General features: G+C 46.8%; 2 protein-coding genes across 4 annotated transcripts; one reads left to right on the forward strand and one right to left on the reverse strand.

The window, feature by feature from the left end:
• Positions 1-521: 521 nt before the first annotated feature.
• On the forward strand, positions 522-13,085 carry SQOR (sulfide quinone oxidoreductase). 3 transcript variants are annotated; one of them, XM_075431388.1, is made up of 10 exons: positions 522-567; positions 5,216-5,467; positions 5,798-5,968; positions 6,489-6,542; positions 8,154-8,348; positions 9,280-9,489; positions 9,982-10,165; positions 11,050-11,117; positions 12,063-12,241; positions 12,604-13,085. In XM_075431388.1, exons 2-10 carry the CDS (start codon positions 5,234-5,236, stop codon positions 12,659-12,661), a joined length of 1,353 nt encoding a protein of 450 aa, XP_075287503.1. In that variant the 5' UTR covers positions 522-567; positions 5,216-5,233; the 3' UTR covers positions 12,662-13,085. The 3 variants fall into 3 exon arrangements, with proteins under 3 accessions (XP_075287503.1, XP_075287502.1, XP_075287501.1); XM_075431387.1 differs by lacking the exon at positions 522-567 and adding an exon at positions 970-1,070; XM_075431386.1 differs by lacking the exon at positions 522-567 and adding an exon at positions 1,645-3,534.
• A 302-nt stretch (positions 13,086-13,387) lies between these two features.
• Positions 13,388-16,374, reverse strand: LOC104334638 (nicotinamide riboside kinase 2). Its single transcript, XM_075431389.1, has 8 exons — positions 16,058-16,374; positions 15,826-15,916; positions 15,410-15,455; positions 15,087-15,273; positions 14,782-14,853; positions 14,021-14,127; positions 13,717-13,808; positions 13,388-13,583 (listed from the first exon to the last, which is right to left on the reverse strand). The coding sequence occupies exons 1-8, from the start codon at positions 16,081-16,083 to the stop codon at positions 13,578-13,580; spliced, it is 627 nt and encodes a 208-aa protein (XP_075287504.1). The 5' UTR covers positions 16,084-16,374; the 3' UTR covers positions 13,388-13,577.
• Positions 16,375-18,767: the final 2,393 nt, after the last annotated feature.

Genomic DNA, 18,767 nt, shown 5'->3' on the forward strand with positions numbered 1-18,767 from the left:
TGGGGTGCACAGGTCTGGGTGTGACGGGAACCGGTGCACAGGCTGCTGCTCAGATGGGCACCATGTGGAATGTCTCCTTCCCTTCTGCTGCTTGGCGGCACGCAGACAGCAGAACAGCTTGGTTCTGTCTTCCCATTTAACTCAACACCTGTCTTTATAGCTTCCCGCAGCTGGCTGTGTCTCAGCTGAGCAGTTCTACCTGCACAGAAGCTTTGTGCCAAGAGGGGAATGTTGCGCCTGAGAAGGAAATGGCCTGACACACGGTTTGGATCTGTTGGTTGCTTGACGCAAGTGAGTTGGCACAAGTCGTTTGTGCACCCTGCTCTCCGCTAGTCTCTGCGTGACTCCTTTTGGCTTGACAAACATGGATTAGTGGATTAACAGCTGTTATACTGCTTCATGCTGCCACCATGCCGTAAATCAAAGGCCCTATGAAGTTTCAGGGGAAAACATTCTAAGACTTGGCTCGGCAGTGGGCCACAGTTCGCGGAATGGAAACCAGCGACGGGCAGCCCTGCTCTCTGCTCCTGCTTTGGCTGAAAGCATCCCCTTTCGCCATGCATCCAGGTGAGTGACACCCTGATTTCAGCTTGGGGCTCTGTTCGCTTGACTTTTTTTGTTTCTTAATGTTTCGTGTAGATTTTTTAACATGGTGGGATTCCAGGCTTCAGTCTGATTTTTGGGATGGCAAGCTGGGAGAGCAATTGGTTTCCAGATGGAAGGACAGTGAGGGAAAAAGGATTTAACGCAAACCCACAGGCAAAGCTGCTGCGACGCCGATACCCGTTCCGCTGTCCTTTGGGTGCTGGCAGCTACGGCAGTGGGGTTTGGACCTCCACGAGAGGGGAGGCCGGGTGTCCCCCCGCAGGCCGCACGACCACCGCCTGCTGTGCCCGGGCCGAGCCGAGCCCGCCCTCCCGGCTCCCCCGGCCGGCCCGCGGCCTTTGCCCGCCGGCACCCGGCGCCGCCCCGCCGCTCCCGCTGACGGGTCCCGGCTTATCGCGGAGGGGGCGGCGGCGCGCTCCTTTCCCCCGCCCTCCTCGGCGCTCGGCCCTCGGCGGGACAGGCAGGCGAGTGCGGGGCAGCGTGAGAGGGGGGGGGGGGGGGGGTGAGAGCGGGCGGGCCCCAGGGCTCAGCGCTGCCGGGGGAGGGCACGGCCCGGCGGGCGGGGCGGAGGGGGACGCCGTGCCGTGAGGGAGCGGGGGTCCCGCGTTGGCCGTGACGGCGGGGGGCGGCGGGGGTCCCCCCCTGCCGTGAGGGAGCGGGGATCCCGGGTTACCCCTGGCGAGCGGGAGGTGGAGGGAGGGCGGCCCCGGGGCGGGAGGGCCGTGCCTGGCGGGGCAGCCTGCGGGCCTCGGGCTCCGCGCCGGCAGCAGTGGCCTGGCCGGGCGCGGCGGGCGCAGCAGCCCCGCTTCGGGCCGCTGGTCTCGGGGGTGGCCGAGGAGCAGCAGGGCCGCCGCCCTGCCGGCACCCCCAGCCGCTGCTGCTCGGACCTGGCGCGGGGCCGGGTTCGCTGCAGGGCAGCGCTCCCCGAGCCCGCGGGCCGCCCCGCAGCCGCGCCGGGCCGCCGGTGGCTGGCGGGGAGGCGGCCGCCGCCGCCCGGCGCAGAGCGCGGTGTGTGAGGCCCGCGGGCTCGACGCGGGGGTGTGCGGGGGTGGGCGGGACGCCGGAACCGTTACTCTGCGGCCGGCTGTTCAGCGGATGGCTGCAGCGACCGTCACTCCTAGTGGGGCTTCTGTGACTTGGCTTGCTCTAACTCCCTCGGGCCTGGAGCTGAGCGCGCAACAGGTGCTCCCGAGGGGAGCAGGCTGCAATTTTCCGGAGCGTCCCTGTGTCCTGCCGCAGTGGAGTGTTCGTTGCGGGCCCGGGTTGTGTCCCTCGCGGGTGATTTACTGGAGACGAACCTGAAGGCCTGGCGGGAGACTGGCCTGCAGCACCTGGTGGTCTGCGGGCGTCCCCGGGCCCTGAGGGTGTCCCCGGGCTGTGTCACCGCCGCCACGCAGGCAGCCTGCGGGGCTGGTTGTGCCAGGCTGGGTCAGCTAGCGGACCTGAGAAGCGTGTGCGAGAAGAGATTGACTTTTGGTGCTTGTAATTAACCACTTCTCTTGTGATGTGCCAGCGTTCTGACTTGTTGTCCCTGTCTTTATTGCGTAGAAGTTGATGTTATCTACTTATGGCCATGAATAGATGGAGAACTCTAGACAAAGCCAGCTTTTATACTTCGAGCTTGTTTATAGGCTGGAAGGTAGGTTACACCAAAAAGTGTAACAAATGCAGTTAGGTGGATGTTAGCTGCTCTGGTTTGGGCTCTGCACAGAACTGGCTGAGAACCACTCATCCTGTTCTGCTGAATCTGCTGTTTTCTTGGACAGGGATTGGAACTGGCTAAAATACACAAGAATATTAAATTGTAATGGGTTACCTAATAAACCTATTTTCAGCAAGGGTTATCTTTAAAGAAAAGTTTTTTTAAAAGTTGCTGACGGATTCCTTTGCTCTGTGGTGAGTGTAGATAAGTCATTCATTTGTTTTTTAAGAACAGCTTAATGAAGATAGTTCATTACGGTGAGTCACATGGCGCTGATTTTTATGTGGTGCAAGGAGAGTTATGCTGCAGTAGTGTTGCACAAGCTGCTGGCACTGTAACAAACCACTGTCTTGAAAGCATTCGTGGAACGGACTTAGCTCTCCTGGTGACAGAACTAGTTTTAAACAGCAGAACTGTCTCGGGCTAAGTGGAGCCCTCACCAAGGCGGAGAAGCGTATTGTAGGCTTTGCCTTTCTAGGCAGTGCTCTAAGAGTTGTGTATGGATCTTCACTAGGAATGGGATTTCATGCTATGCAAGCCGAGTAATATCAACTGCCGTGCTTTGTTGTGTGTAGTTTGAAGCATGATGGATGTGTGCTGTGTGTTCAAATGGTCTTGTAAGAGCTTACAGTTTCAGCTCAGTTCGGTGGGCTAATTACAGATTTTCCCCTTTACCTTCATTTTTGTTCTGTAATTTCCCTGTTCCTTTATCTGCAGCATCCAAAGCAGAGGGTTGATGTGTTGGTGACGGACTCGGTCATACAGCTGCTGTCTAATTTGGGAGCTTAATGTGAAGGATTTTGACACTCTCTTTAAAACAGCTGTCTACAAGTGACACTTCAGATTGTTTGTATACTCTAAAACAACTTAGAAGTGGCATAATACTGCGTTCTCTTCAGTTAGACTGCTTTTAGTTAAGACGCATCTTGTATGTGTTTATAAGCATGCTTACTTCAAAATCTGTTTGGTCGGAGGGGATAAATTCCTTAGTTAGCATTACAAAATGAAATCTTGTTCTCTTGGTCTGGGCGTGCTGTGTGTGTCAACTAGCAGGCCACTCTGCCTGCTCTGTGTGTTTAATAAAACCCAAAGCAAAATCCTGCGTTCATCAGTTTCCGGAAACACGACGTCCCTCTTAAAGCTGCCTTGCAAACGGAAGTTGCAAAACTTACTGTTCACAGTTCATCTCTCTCTGACTTGGAGAAAGCAGGACACCTCTCCATCAGGTAACCTTTCTTATTTCTAGGGCTAAAAAAACTTCCTCCCCTTGTGCAAGCAGTCTGTCCACAGCTTTAAATAAATGCCTGCCCTAGATAGATGACAAACAGCTTGCTGAAGCGAACCTGACTTGCTCGAGAGTTGGGGGCGTTATTTTGAATGCAGAGGGGGATGGGAAGAATATGTCTGCAGCTTGGAAACTTCCTGTAAAGCACAACAATTAAAACGGTTTTTACAGCAGACACCTGTTAGATTTTTCCCTCTCTGTCCCAAAGTAATTGTGCCGTGGGGGTTAATAATGGGACTTCATGAAAAGGTCAGGGTACGGAGATGAGGGATGTTAAGACAGCATGTGAAGGCGCAGAATGAATTGCTCAACTTCTTGTAGCATAGTGGAGAGTTTTTGAAGCTGACCTTGGAAGATTTTAAAGTACTTGAGGTTTCTAGTTTAATTTTCAAGCTCCTGCCTGCAAGTACCATAAATGACTTCTACCCTTTTTAGGTGAATAAAATGGAATTCCTGCCTGATGACTCAAGGAATTAAACAAAGGGGAGCAGCTATAGAACACAGGGAAGTCTTGTCATAGCTTGCTTTTCAGATTATAATGCTTACTTATTCTTTATTGACAATGTGGCAGTAAGGAACTGAATTAAAATGAGTTTATACCTGTTTTATCACTGAAAACTGATATTCAGCGTGTGCAAACAACAGGTTTGGAAGAGGAAAAGCTCTTGTTCCCTCTAGCAGAGGGAGGGAAATGTGGGTTACCCTTGACTGTCTTCTAGCTAATGCGGTTGCATATCCAGTGCTACAATTCTCAAGATGCGTCACGTTTTAAGGTTCTGGCTCTCACGTGTCGGGTGACAGGGTGCAGCTGCAGCGAGGACAAGTACGGGTTTCTGACCCTCATTTCCCACTACTTTGCTGATGTAAAAGCTAAGAGGTGATCATGGATAGAGAACTAAGTATTTTGGGTATACTCAGAGATCCCGGATCTAGGAAGATGTAGACTCTTGTTTGGTTGAACTTTGTTTTCCTGTGAAGCTTAGGGCTCGCTGCTTCTCCTGCAAGGACAGGTGATGCACACGCCTGGGCACAACGCACCGTGGAACCTGGCGTGCTTACCCTACCGGCTTGCACCCCTGAGAGGCAGCAAGAAGGGCTGTGTCTGCTGTGTCCGTATGCTGCTGCATCCTAGCGTTAGCATACAAATCTAATGATGTGCTTGGCTGACAACGTCACAGCTGGTGGAATGGCACTCGCTGTATTCACACAACTGCCTTGTTCAGTGTTTCAGTGATCTAGGACAACTAGCAAATCCTTGTTCCTTTTTGTGGCACTCATCTCTGCAGGATTGTGATATTACAGCTGGAGTTACAGCATATGCATTGCCTGTGCTGTAGGATCAGATACACTTTGCTGCCATGAAAACCACAAGATGTTCTTATGCTTTATTAGAGTTAATTTGCTTGTATGAAATTTCAGTTTCCTGGCAGAGGTCATGATTGACCTTTCTTCCTCTCCCGCCCCCCGCCTTTTTTCTTCCCCAAATTGATTACAATCCATTTGCAAATTAGTGGTTTAGCTGTAACAAAGGTTTAGTATTATAATTCTTGCCTTGGAGACTCATCCAGGCATGCAAATTCTACCTTTTGTAATTGTTACTGGTGCCTTTCCTTACCTTGTAGCTTCCCAATTACTGAAGGATGTCAGCAATTGGAGTAGTGTCCTCCTGTTCCTGTCTCCGTCCTGGTGTATGGCTGCTGAAACCGGGAATGCAGAAGCTGAGCTCCTTGGGCTTACATACAGCGGCCAGGTGTGCTGCCAAGGATTATTATGAAGTACTCGTGTTGGGTGGAGGCACTGGTGGAATCACCATGAGTGCTCGGATGAAGAGGAAAGTGGGGGCAGAAAATGTGGCTGTTGTTGAGCCAAGTAAGGTAAGTCCTCCTCGGCTGTAAAGCATTGCTGAGAATAAGCGTTTTACATATGTGGCCATAATGGTCTGATTCTCATCCCTCGTTTTCAGCTGTGGAGACGAAGCTAGCTAGCCATCTTTCAGAAGGCTTTGCATGAAATTTGTTGCTTTGTGATAGAGATGCATGCATCCCTCCAGCTTTGTCATGCAAGACTCTTGGTTATTTATACAGCTTCTTTTGTTAAGAAGAGTACAATACTAAGAACACAGTGATTCTTATTTGGAGCGATTTGCCTTCCTCTTAAAGTCCCTTTAAACAGTTTTTAAATGTCCTTTTGAACATTTCTTGCAGACTCATTACTATCAGCCACTGTGGACTCTGGTTGGTGGTGGTGCAAAGCAGCTGGCAACTTCTGCACGTCCGACAGAAAGTGTAATGCCAAAAGGTGTTGAGTGGATCAAATCTCGAGTTACAGGATTGGATCCAGATAAGAACTGTGTCTGGCTGGAGAATGACGTCAAGGTAATAACGTAAAAAAAAAAAAGATAGATATTATTCTTAGTCTCTTTTTCTATGTCATGAGTTGTCTGTCCAGCTCCTGCAGATCCCCTGGGCACTGCCTGTTGAGCGAGGTGTTTTTCTAGCATCTAGGAGGCCAGGAAATTCCACTTAGTCTTATGAGAAGTACTTGATCCTAAAATCTGTTTCTAATAAAAATTGTTGTAGATAACTAGGTTAGAATAACATCAATTTAAAATACTGTTATCATAAGTCTTTTCCCTGTTTATAGTGAACGGAAGACAAAAGAGAGAGTATTTTGCTCCAAACACTTGGTTTTGTGTATAGCAAAGGCTGTGTGTATAACTCGTAATGCAGTTAGCATTTTAATTATAAATTATTCTTAGAGCTTAGCATTTACATTACTAATGCTCACTATATCTCCTTCCCTTATGACTTTGTTGCTGTCAAATAACTTAAATTTCTTTGAGGTAATGTTTTGGGTTTTTTTCTAAAATACCTTTTTTTTCCCCTTACACAACAGATATCTTACAAGTATCTGATAATTGCCCTTGGGATTAGTCTGCATTACGAAAAGGTATTTGTCTTACAGTAATCATGTTTTTACTAGTTTTAATGGCATCACGTACCCTTAGAGTTCACTAAAGTAAATGGCTTTTCAGTACACTTTTTTTACTGCAAGATATTGAATGCTAATACAAATCAAAGAGCCAGAAGACAGTCTGGTGACTTTACTCCTTCCACAGATCTCTATGTAATAATAACCCAAATTACCCTTGGGAAGGTCTTTTAAGACAGCTTTGTTGCATCTCTATGCCAATATCAGTAGATGGGGCAGCAAGTTAAATCTAGAATGTAAAGGCAGCCTATAATAATGAGATAATAAGGTAGGCTGCCTGTAGTCTGAAGCATGTCTAACATAAACAGAAGTGAGGAACACACAGCAGTCAGTAAAATCTGTCCTGCAGAATTAGTTTGACCCTCTCTCACCTTTTTTAAAGGATGCACTTCAAAAGAAACCAGACGAGTTACCACACTTATGTTGAAGTAGGCTCCGGGGCCCTTCCCATCTGTTAGGTTCCCTGTACACTTTCTACAGTGGCACTCAGAGGAAAATGTTAATACCATTATCTGGCACAGGAATGACCGTAGCGGTATGCAGGAGGAGGAAAACACAAAGGCAAGATGTTTGAGCAATTTGGTTCTTGTGGTTTTGACCTGACCTTAATGGATGTAACACCTGATCATATATTTGAGTATCTCTTGGAATAGCTCCCAAGGCAAAGAGCAAGAGCTCGTCTTAGTTAACTGTAGTCACACCGGATAAGTTCTGGTGCTTAGCTCAGTGGAATAAGGAGTTGCATGGTGTTCAGCGACCCTTTCAGTCTTCATGTGAATGTCTGCAGTACAACCTGAGAAAACTAATTTCAGTATTCAGTAGTAGAAGCCATGTAATACAGTTAATTGCTATTACTCTGTAGTGAATAAAATTCATAGTAACAGATTTATATGGCTTTAAAACAAAAGTGGCGAGTTTAAAAAGAGGGATGTTTGCTCTTATTTGTCTTCACCAGCAGCATACTTCCTGGTGTAGACTGTAACGTCCCAAACACATTGCAGTGCATGTAACATGACTCCATTTTCTCCCAGAATTTCTGCAATCCATCATTTTGAAATGGGGACAACTCTTTTTCTCACAAGCAAATGCTCAGGCGTAGTAGAAGGGAGATAATTATCGGAGACAGTTGAGTGAGAACAAAATAACCCTAGGAAATACAGGTATCTGCAACTGACTACTGAAAAGTTTCATTCAGCTTGTGTTTTCATAAGGTGTGTTTTTTTTAATGTGATTTTTACTTATGATGATTTGGCAGTGACTTCGCATATTCTTACTCTGAATTTCATGCACTAGTCTACAAACACTTGCGTCAGGGTCTGCACTGAACACTTAACGCTACAGATGTTACAGACCAGAGTCATTTCAGTAAATGTTACCTCTACTAAATTCTAATGGAAATACCTGTTTGATTGCTAGGCTTATTTTCAAAAATACCAACTGGCAAGTATGCATGGGCTTTCTTTTTGCTAGAGGGTTCTTAAATATCTATTTCTCATCTGCATTTAATACTTGATGATGATGACAAAATTTTTGCCATCTGTACTTTAAACCTTAATTTCATTTTCTTAGATCAAAGGCTTGCCTGAAGGTTTTCATTACCCTAAAATAGGTTCCAATTACTCAGTTCATACAGTAGAGAAAACATGGAAAGCTTTACAAGATTTCAAGGAAGGAAATGCTATCTTCACTTTTCCAAATACTCCAGTGAAATGTGCAGGTGCTCCTCAGAAGATCATGTATTTATCAGAGGCCTACTGGACGAAGGTAAGTATTTTGCTCTCTCCACCAGTGCTTGTTCCCACAGTTGGAAGGAAGGCTTGTTCTAAGGGTTCATATTATCTTTAAACCAAATGAAAACCACACGAGAGGAATGTGACTAAGGATTATTAAATTTAAGTGACTGAGTGCTTTTTTCTATTATTAATGTATCATAAATGAAGCTAACTGAATCATGCATAAATATTTAGCATATGTATAATACTGGAGAAACTTGTATAATTCAGAATCCATAAGGAAGGAACTGCTTACCCTGCTTCTGGTGAGCTACAGATACAATTGTTCTCAGCCTAATTTATAACTTCAGGGGGTGTACTAAAATAACGCTGGCTGGAAATAAGTAATTCTAGTTACTTAAAGTACTTGATACCTGTTGTCATTTGTCTTTCTGCTAGCCTGAAAAGTGGCTGTGCTTGCTCCTTGTGGCACGCTGTTTCGGCATCAGGAGGAGTCTTAGCCAGGCTGTTAAAACAATCTCAGTGGAAATAAAAGACTTCCAAGTGGAAGTGTCAGGCTTCATATGTGTTTAAGTTTTATGAGCTGTCTACTGGGCAAGTATCTGAATAATGCAGAGAAGTGAAGGTTTCAGACGCTACACAACGCTAAGCTGCTACAACTGCTTAACCTGCATGAAGCAGTTCCTCTTTGAATTGCAGCCACCTCTTCTCACTAGCAGTTTGTGTGGGGTGTCTTCAGTACCTCACTCGGAAAGGGCAGAGATCATCTTGTCTCACTTCTAACATGGTGTGAAATAGCTGGATCTTGACAATTCTAATGTTACTACTTAATTAGCTTACACTAATAATTGAACTGCATTAATAGTTCTATCAGCTCTTCAGTAGTGCAGCATAGTTCTTTTGTCTCTTCTAGCTTGTCACAGTTTCTTAATAGAAAAGGCTAATTTGATCTCTCTGTGCAGACAGGAAAACGATCCAAAGCAAACATAATGTTCAACACTTCACTTGGTGTCATTTTTGGTGTTAAGAAGTACGCTGATGCGTTGCTTGAAATAATAAAGGAGAGGAATATTGCTGTTAACTACAAGCGCAACCTTGTAGAAGTTCGAGCAGACAAGCAGGAAGCCGTGTTTGAAAACCTGGACAAACCCGGAGCGACTGAAGTTCATCAGGTCAGGAGCTCTCGGACCTCTAGTTTGGTCCTGTTTCTTTTCCTTATATACTGTAAGATAACTGCCACCCTGTAACAACATAATGTCTGATTCCTTGTGTACTGCTGTTACCTCCTGAGAGTGCCATCTCTAACTTCAGCAGATTAAAGTTTGAAATGACTGTGAAGAACACAGATTTCATAAACCATGCCTGGAGTCCTGCATGCCTTGTTAGTGTAACTTGGGAATGTCTCGGATGTATACGGAGGAAGGCAAATTGCTCTGTTATGCCAGTCTAAATGGAGCTGCCTGGGAAGGTTCATGTTAATAAAAGGATGCACTTCAAATCTGAGAGCAAAATTTTCATTCTATATACTTGGGTTTTTCTCTAAAAACCCAACACAACAAAAACCCAAGAAAACCCTCCTCCACACTGCTCTTATTGCTGTGTATCAACACAGGTACGATTTGCTCTGATAAACCAGCCATTGAGTGCCTTTTGTTTCTGTCTAGTACGAAATGCTTCATGTCACACCCCCGATGGGGCCACCTGATGTACTCATCAACAGTCCCATCTCCGATCAAAGTGGCTGGGTGGATGTAGATAAGGAAACTCTACAACATAAGAAGTATCCTAATGTGTTTGGTATTGGAGACTGCACCAACCTTCCAACATCAAAAACTGCTGCAGCTGTAGGTAAAGTTGCATGTGTGTGTTTGAGTGAGTAACGGAAGTGGGGGAGTGACAGTAAGCTTTTTGTTTAGTTTGTTATTCCTGAGGTCTTGACTTCAATTATTTCCAGCTTTCAGAAAGATCCAGGTCTCTTGTGCCACGTAATTAGCTACAGACCATGCTGCTGCCATTAACCCACAGTTCTCTTGTTCCAAATGCCACCCATGAACTAATTCTATTTTCTGTGTTCACAGAATGGCGTAAAATTAGTGCACTGCTCTTACATTCTGTCATCATTCCGTCACAAAACTTTCTGCTCTATCTTAGCAGCTCATGTGCACGTGTCAGCTAGCTGATAAGTCACTACTGAAGAATTACATGTTCTGTTCTTGTAGCTACAGGGTCCAATATAAAAACACTTCAGGCATACGGTCTCACAACTAAGTAAGTTGGTGGAAGTAAGAAGGTGGAAAAAAAGAAAGGCTATATGGTATGTTATTGGCGTAATGTGAAGAATGGTATAGTCACCTATTCCAGCAGCCGGGTCTGGAATACTTCCCTTACAGCACTCAAAATGAAACAAAACTTCCATGTCAGAATCTCAGCGTTTGGGACCACTCAACAAGTGTAACGTAACACAGGAGAATGGACATAGGTTAAAAACACACAGCTCAAGTTTCATTAAGCTTTAGCTTGTTAGGCTGTGAGGCCAAAGCATTATTCCAAGTGTTTTTTTTTTTCCTCATCTGGGACCGTAAACTTCCCAACCTGATGTGACGTACAAGTTAAATTATAGCTGAGTCGTCTGAGAAAATGCCCAGCTTGTAGTGTTTGCTCTAGAAATGACGATAATTGCTGCCTGAAACAAAGCCTTAATACACTTTTTAAAATTTCTTCTCCTTGTGTAGCTGCTCAGTCTGGAGTGCTCGATCACACTATCTCCCTGGTGATGAAGAACCAGTTGCCAACTAAAAAGGTACCTACAGATCTTGTCTTAGGGAGAAGTTATATTGAATGTTTTCTCCATTCTTATACAGGAAGTCCTGCAAGCAGCTAAGCCATGTGAAGTGGAAGGCAGGAAGGGCTTTGTGGCAGCAGTGGGCTTGCTAAATGGCTATTACCCTATGTCACGATAGTAATTTAGTTGCACAGTTCATATTCTTGGTACGGCCGTTAATGTTATCTGTTTAATTCCTTGACTTCTGAGTTGAAAGAAGTTTAAAGGCTGTATGATTCGTCTGGGTTCTTCACCAACACAGGTGACTTACTTAGACTAAAACAGTTGACTAGCATAGTCCCTAGTCCAAGAAAACCCTTACAAACTTGACACTTCTGTACTATGTTAAACTTCCCTTCATCGTACAGAACATGATCTTTTAAGGAGGTAAATTGAAGGTCTTGTAGTACAGAAGATGTTAAGCCTGTAACTATGTTCAAATTACTCTTTAATACTTGGCTTTCATTTTACATATGGCTTCTGAATTAATATTCCCTGGGGTATTAACCTGAATATCATCATCTGCACTCCTGTGATCCTCTGGACCTTCTTACAACCATCTTCGAGATCCTGTTTATACTGTCTGTTAAAGCTAGCACCAGCTCTCAGCCTCATCTACTGGTCACCTGCTCTGCTGTTTACAATAATAACCAGCAATTAATGACACAAAGCCCTGTTGCTCTAGGTTAGTTCCAATTTAAGCACTGTTGTTAAGCAAATCTACAATGTACATTTGAAAAAAAATGGCTGGTATTATGGCTATTAAAGTACAATTGGCTTAGCAGCCTTCCAAAGTTGCTGGTATTAGCACTATAAACCCAGAAACTTCCTTCTTATTTTGAAATAGGAATGTTAACCACGTGGCATGTAGTACCCCAGCACTTAAGACTCAGATTAACGAAAAGGGGGTGTTCTTCATTGCAGTATGATGGATATACTTCCTGCCCGCTAGTGACAGGCTACAACAAGGTGATTCTAGCAGAATTTGACTACAACGCTCAGCCTTTGGAGACCTTCCCCATTGACCAAAGCAAGGAGAGAGTAACCATGTACCATATGAAAGCTGATATGATGCCTTTTCTTTACTGGAATGCACTACTTAAGTAAGTATTTCAGTTCTGAGCAGGCAGAGCTGCTGTGATCTTTCAGAAAAAAGCTAGGTACAGATACCTGTTCTGCTTGGTTCCTTAGGATGCACTTCATTTGCTTCTGTTCTACTTAGTCATGACTAAGACCTCAACTTTACAAGGATTCTGGGCACTGTGCTATTAACAGATATTTGTGCAAGCAGACTAGGGTTGACTTGCACAGAAGGGCACCCCTTGCCCGATTGAAAACCTGACTGAAACAACCCCCTGACACTCATCTCTCAGCAGCTATGGTATCTTACAGGAGTAAACCAAAAGCACTCCCCCTAAACCCTACTTTGGTTTATGTATGTACTGTCAACTTTCTCTGTTCCTAGGGGATACTGGGGAGGACCAGCTCCTATCAGGAAGCTAATGCATCTGGGCTTGAAGTAACTGATGGTTCTCAGTGTTGGTCAAACCCTTCTGAAGAACAAGTACTCGTCTCAAAATGGATCAAAACCTATCTTCCCTCTTGGACAGCCACCCAGTAACTGATTTTTTTTTTCTCCTTATAAAAATCAAGCTTTTGTCCTAAATTCACTTCTCCCCTTCCTAGGGATTAAGCCTTAACATGCTCTTTCACTGCTCTTCTGTGTAAACTGAGGCCTTAAGCTACTTCTGTACATACACGGGAGTTTGAACTTGCCTTAAGCTACAGCACACTACTGAAATCTTCTAGAACAATCATTAATTTTAAAGCTGTTGTGTATGTAAATTTTCTCCCTGACTCTAAACTGAATTGCCTGCAGCCAAGATCAATGTGTGCACTGGATTTAGCAGAATAATTCAATGGTAGTAAAATGGCCTGAAAACCTTCTCTTGTTCTCTTATGTTTTGAAGAGCAAAACCAATCCTGATTTCTTCATCAAGAACTGTACTTGCTGCCTAATTAGATGGATTATAGAAATTCATGCAGGTTATTGAAAGGAAAACTCAAAGCAGTATATGTGTGTATATATACACACACACTCTTCCAGGATAGTTGTGCCCCTTCACATCAGTTCCACTATAATGTTTTACTCTCCCAGGTTAAGAACATAGTGAAAAGAATTCCCAGTAGACCAGAGACTGGGAGAAGACTGAGATCATCTGAGGCCACATACTAGGCTAAAGCACAAATTAAGATGACAGACAAGGGGGAAGTGCTTTTTAATTATGACCATATATAACTCAATTTCAAGGGCAGATTGAACTACGTCGAATTTAGGAGTTCAGAGTCTTCACAGAAGCTGGAACTTTAGTGGCAGTCAGGTAGACAGCGCAGAGCAAACAGGAATCATCTTCATACACAAGAATCATTATCAGCATCTTACTTCTAAACAAAAGATATACAAGAACATATAAAGAAAGACATACATGAACATATTTCAGGCTATAGCCTCATGCTTTTTCAACACTGCCTTGAAAAAGGTTCTTGTTGAGTTGCAAGTAGAAGCATGAACATGTACCTGCATGCTAAGTAATTCTTCAATCTTATTCTGGATCTGTCCATACACGTCGTTAAACAGCTCCTCCTTTGATTTTGTTCCATTCAAATGCACTTCAAGTAAGAAAGTAAGCAAGAGAGCTGTGATTGAATGTTTCTGTAAGCCTGCCAGCTCCTAATTTACAGAGCATGCAGCTGAGTGGTATCAAACACTCCATCCACCTGCTTCAACTCCCCTCGTGCACTTAACCAGGACATATACCCCAGGTTTAAAAGCACTCTCATAAAGCCATCTTTCAAAAGTGCTTTTGTCATTATGGACATACCCACATCAACTCCAAGATCTTCCATTATCTTCCTGTGCTTTACATACATAGGCCAGACGTGGCCATCAAACAATCCAGGTGGATCTGGTACAGTGTAATTCCTCGAACTGTAAATGAAGACATTGTTATTCAAGAGTAGTCTAGTTACAGTGTAAGGAAGTGATACATAGTTCATTCAGTTTCTCTACACGCTAGCCTGAGCCTGTTGCCTCCAGTGTAGTTTCTGAGCTCATCAAAATTCAGTATTTAGCATAAGCTGCAAACATACCCCAAAGAAGCTGGAATTTGATGTGTGGGTCCAAAGTGCTCAAGATAGAAAAAAGGGCTCCTAAGACAGACTGGTCTTAACATTGAATAGCTTTAGCAGAACTGTGGGTAAAATAGCTATCTGTTTATTCCTCTGAAATGTAACTTTTTCAAGTGTAACACATTTCATTTGCATTAAGAACAACGCACGTGTACAACAATACAGCCAAATACAAAACCCCAGGACAGTTCAAGACCTGGGAACCACAGCATTGGAAAACCAGAAAGGGAGAAAGCCTGCTGAAAGATCTGTGCTGAAACTGGGCGTTTGTCTCACACACAGTAGTTTGGTGGAAAGCTTTTGGGTTTGTTTGGTGAAGGAAGCTACAGTCTTGTAACACAGCAGCTACACTAGTGTTTATCCTTTATTATCTACAAGCTCTAAAGAGAGGCAAAGTCTTGAACGGAGTAAGATGTTATTGGGCTAGCAAGGGAACTTAGAACGATAAATTTACCTTCTTCTCCTTTTACACTCTTCATATGGAATGGAAAGAAAGTACCGATGGTGGAATACGTCAATCAGTGGCCTGAAAGAGATAGATGGTTGGTTACAGCTAGACTGTTTGATTAGTAGCAAGAAGTGGAAAGGTAAAACTACATCCATTTCCTGTACCTAGAGCTATCTTCAGCCTTGTGACACCTAAACTCAGCAGCAGTCAACTAAGTCTTGGTGTAGAACAGGTCTTTTTATTCCCTTGGAGATTTGCCTGTCATGTAAGATCACCTATGAGTCAAAATATATGAAGCCACATTTGATTACCTGTAAGTGTAAAGCAGAAAGCCTTCAATGATAAGAATGTGGATTGTTTCATCTCCTCCCTCCTTATCTTGTAAGATTTGGGCATCCAGTGTGTTGTTGATCCCATGAGAACGTTCAAACTTGACTGGGTTTTTTATCCAAGCATTTATGGTACTCATCATAGCTTCCATATCTAATGCACTAATCACTAAGACAAAACAGGCAACTATCATTAAGCAATAATTAAGTATCATCTAGTAATAGTACAAAAGCAGTGCACATAAAGGATCAAGATGCTCAAAGCTTTTGAGTTAAGCTTTGATCACACCATAGCAAAGCCTTACCATCGTACTGTTTAAACCCATCTTCAACTTCTATTTCATCTTGGGGCTGAAACAGTAACAAGAAAAAAAAACTGCTTGGTCAGGACAGCTGCTGGGAAGCTTGACACCCATTCCAAAGCAAGATTCAAGATCCGAACCCTGAAGCGACACGGAGGAATCTGAACCTTCCACCAGGTTTCCTTGCATGCAGATAAAAAGCGGGAGCAGCGAGGCCAAGATAAAGCGGCCCTCTCCCCTATCTTACCACCACCACCAGCGCGCTGTGCGGCACTCCGAGCGCACGGAGTGTCCCGGGAAGCACCGCCGCCAGCCCGGCCGAGCTCGGCGGGGAGGTGGGGGGGGCCGGCGGAACCACGCGGGAGTCACCACCACCCCCCACCTTGCAGAGCGCGGCCGGGCCGGCGAGCCCGCCTCACCTTGAAGAAGTCGTCCTGGTGCACCACGCTGCAGTTGGGCAGGGCCTGCGTCAGCCGGCGGGTCAGGGTGGTCTTCCCGCCGTTGGTGACCCTGCGGCGAGAGCGCGCCCGCCCGTCGGCACCCAACGCGGCCCGCGCGCGCGTTCCCGCCGGGTCCCCCGCCTCCCCCGCCCGCCGCTCCGGCAGGAGGAGGCCGCGCCGGGCCCCAGCCGCCCCCCGCCGCCGCTCTCACCCGCCGATGCCGATGATGATGTTCATGGCGCGCCCGGCGGCCGCCCAGCCCGGCCCGACTCCTGCAGCCTGTTCCCGAGGGGCGGGCTGGGAACCCGGTGTCGCCGGTACCGGCCGCCTACGTGCCTGAGCCGGGACCCGGGGGAGGGGGGAGGAGAGGGGCCGGAGACAGAGGAGAAGGTAGAAAGGGAAGAAGCCCAACGTCAACTGCCGGGCAGCGCCATGGCCGCAGGGGGAGGGAGCAGCAGCAGGGCCGGTGCGCGCCGCACCCGAGCGCTCCGCAAAGGGAGGCCGGCGCCCGCTGCATGGCGCTTCCCCTCACGCTCCCGCGCGCCCATTGGGCGGCCGCCGCAGCCGCCGCCGCCAATGGAGAGCGTGCGGCGCCCAGGCCCCGCGGCTATTGGGCAGCGCGCGTTCACTCACGCCCGATAGGGTCACGGCGCGGCCGCTCAGCGGCGCTCACTGGCCGCCGCTCTGGGGGCGGGCGGCTCCGCCAGTAGCAGGGGCATTGCGCGCCGGGGAGGGGCCCGCGCGCGTGTTCCTCGGCTCCGCGGGTGCTCGGCCCCGCGCCGGTGGCGGGTCCGCAGGGGCGCGCGGGGCGGGGCGGGGCCGTCGGGCCCCTTGGCGATGGCGGGGCCGCGCCCCGAGGAGGGCCGGGCCGAGCCCCGCGCCCTGAGGAGGGCGGAGCCGGTGCCGCTGCCGCCTGGCGGAGTCGCGCTGGGCCGGCACGGCGGCGGCGGGAAGCGCGCGGGGCCCCGAGCCACGTGGGGCGGAGGCGTCGCTCCCCTCACGCGCGCCCGAAGGGCTCGGGGCGCGCTGCCCGCGGGCTGCAGGTGCTGGCCCGGGGGACCCCGCCGGCATCTCCCACGGCCCAGGGCAGGGCCTACCCCGGGGCCAGGAAGCGAGGGCGTGCTGGCGGGCCGGGAGACGCGGCGGGGGGACTGATCCCTGGGTCTCGGCAGGTGTCCCTGGGCGGCGGGCTGCCGCGGGGCTGGGAACGGCCGCGCCTCAGGGGCTTCGCCTCTGCTCGGTGCCTTTTCCCTCCTGTGAAGAAATAAAACTTACAGGCGTTACAGGCGCAGCCTGTTTTGTTTTCTTGTGGTGCTTTTTTGTTTGTTGTTTTTTTTTTAAATCTGAGTTTATTCTTAGTCACGTTAAATTCCATGATTCACAAGCTGGTGACAGCGCGACATGTTGGCGGTGCCAGTGGTTGGGGTGTTGCCAGCCGTCCAGCTTGCTGCTTGTCTTTTTGTGAGTTTTACCAGTTTTATTCTGGTAAGGCTCCAGGCAATCGCCGTTGGTTCCTCTCGCGGTTGTTCTGACCTCCAAGCAGAACACACAGTTTGGTCTCTTGGCTCTTCTGTGTTGAGGGGGAACAGACAGTTAAAAATACGTTTTTTTCATTTTGTGGCTAAGCTCATTTCCACTTTGAAATAGAGGTGCTGCCGTGGTGGGGGTTGGTTGGTTGGTTGTTTTAATGTGTGTGCCTACTCAGCTTTTAAAAGGAGAAGCTTCAAATCTCCTTGGAGGCCACACAAATTCCAAATTCCTCAGATTAACAATACCAACACACCTAGATTAATGAAGGTCTTGGGTAAACCCCTACTCTCAGCTTTCTGTGAAGCCTCAGGACGGCAGAGGGCCAGTACATAATCATACTGCGTGACAGTGCTATGTAGTTCGAGGACCACATCTGAAATGACATTGGTAATCTGGATGTATACTAGTAAAATCAGGAAGCTCTTTCCAAGCAGTTAGGCTCACTCTACAGCAGGATTTCAGCTGTTTGACTCCAAGGTTCTTCCAGAGTCTTAGTAATTTATTGTTTTTCACTCTTCACCTTTCACCAAGCAAGATGCACACTTGTTTCGTGTTCAGAACTACTTTTTGATCTAGGAATACAAGTGCCGCTGGTTTTTACCATGCCTTGCCATTCCAATATGTAGACATCCAGCTGTTTCAGGATTTTAACATGATGTAAATATCAAATGAGCAAAGTAAGAATAATGAACAAATCAGAAGCACGGCGGTTTTTAGGAAGGCAGTAAGGTTGAAATACGCTTCTCCCACCTCACGTCAGTACTGACAGAGCTGGAATGAAAATGACAATAACTGAAATCAGAAGTTATGACAATTTAACAACTCTGTTGGGCAGGGTGATGGTGATGATATTCGCTAACTTCACGCTAACAGCTCAGAGTCAAGGATTTGTCATGATCAGACCTGGAGCCTAAAGGTCAGTTGTACACAACAGATATGTTTAGTGGATGTTATTTGTCAAGATTACCACGCATCTCTCTTGTCTGTGGAAAGGGAGAATTCTTTTGATTCAGGTGAATATTTTCCACTTCATATAGAGCTGATATTTTGTAAGTAAAATACAAAAATATTTTGAATGCTTTTTAATACACAGCAATGATAGAACAAATTGAGTGTTTTGCTCAGTAAGGTACATCTAAACATTCATAAAGCTCTCGAGTACGTTAAGGCTACGGACCCAGGAATGGCTGTGTGTCCTGCCTATCGCATTCAACATCTGTGTCTGCGCGTGCTAGCCGTTTCCCTGGCCCTTTGTCTCTCTCTCCTCAACGATACTGCAGCTATGGTGAAAAATAGAGAGAAAGAACAACAGGATATTGTCCGGTTCTGGTCTGTGTGCCAACAGTGACAAAATGTTGTTTTCTCCTCTGTTTGGGGATTCTTGTTGGCTT

The sequence above is a fragment of the Opisthocomus hoazin genome, chromosome 10 (genome assembly GCF_030867145.1).
Source record: "Opisthocomus hoazin isolate bOpiHoa1 chromosome 10, bOpiHoa1.hap1, whole genome shotgun sequence".
NCBI lineage: Eukaryota > Metazoa > Chordata > Aves > Opisthocomiformes > Opisthocomidae > Opisthocomus > Opisthocomus hoazin.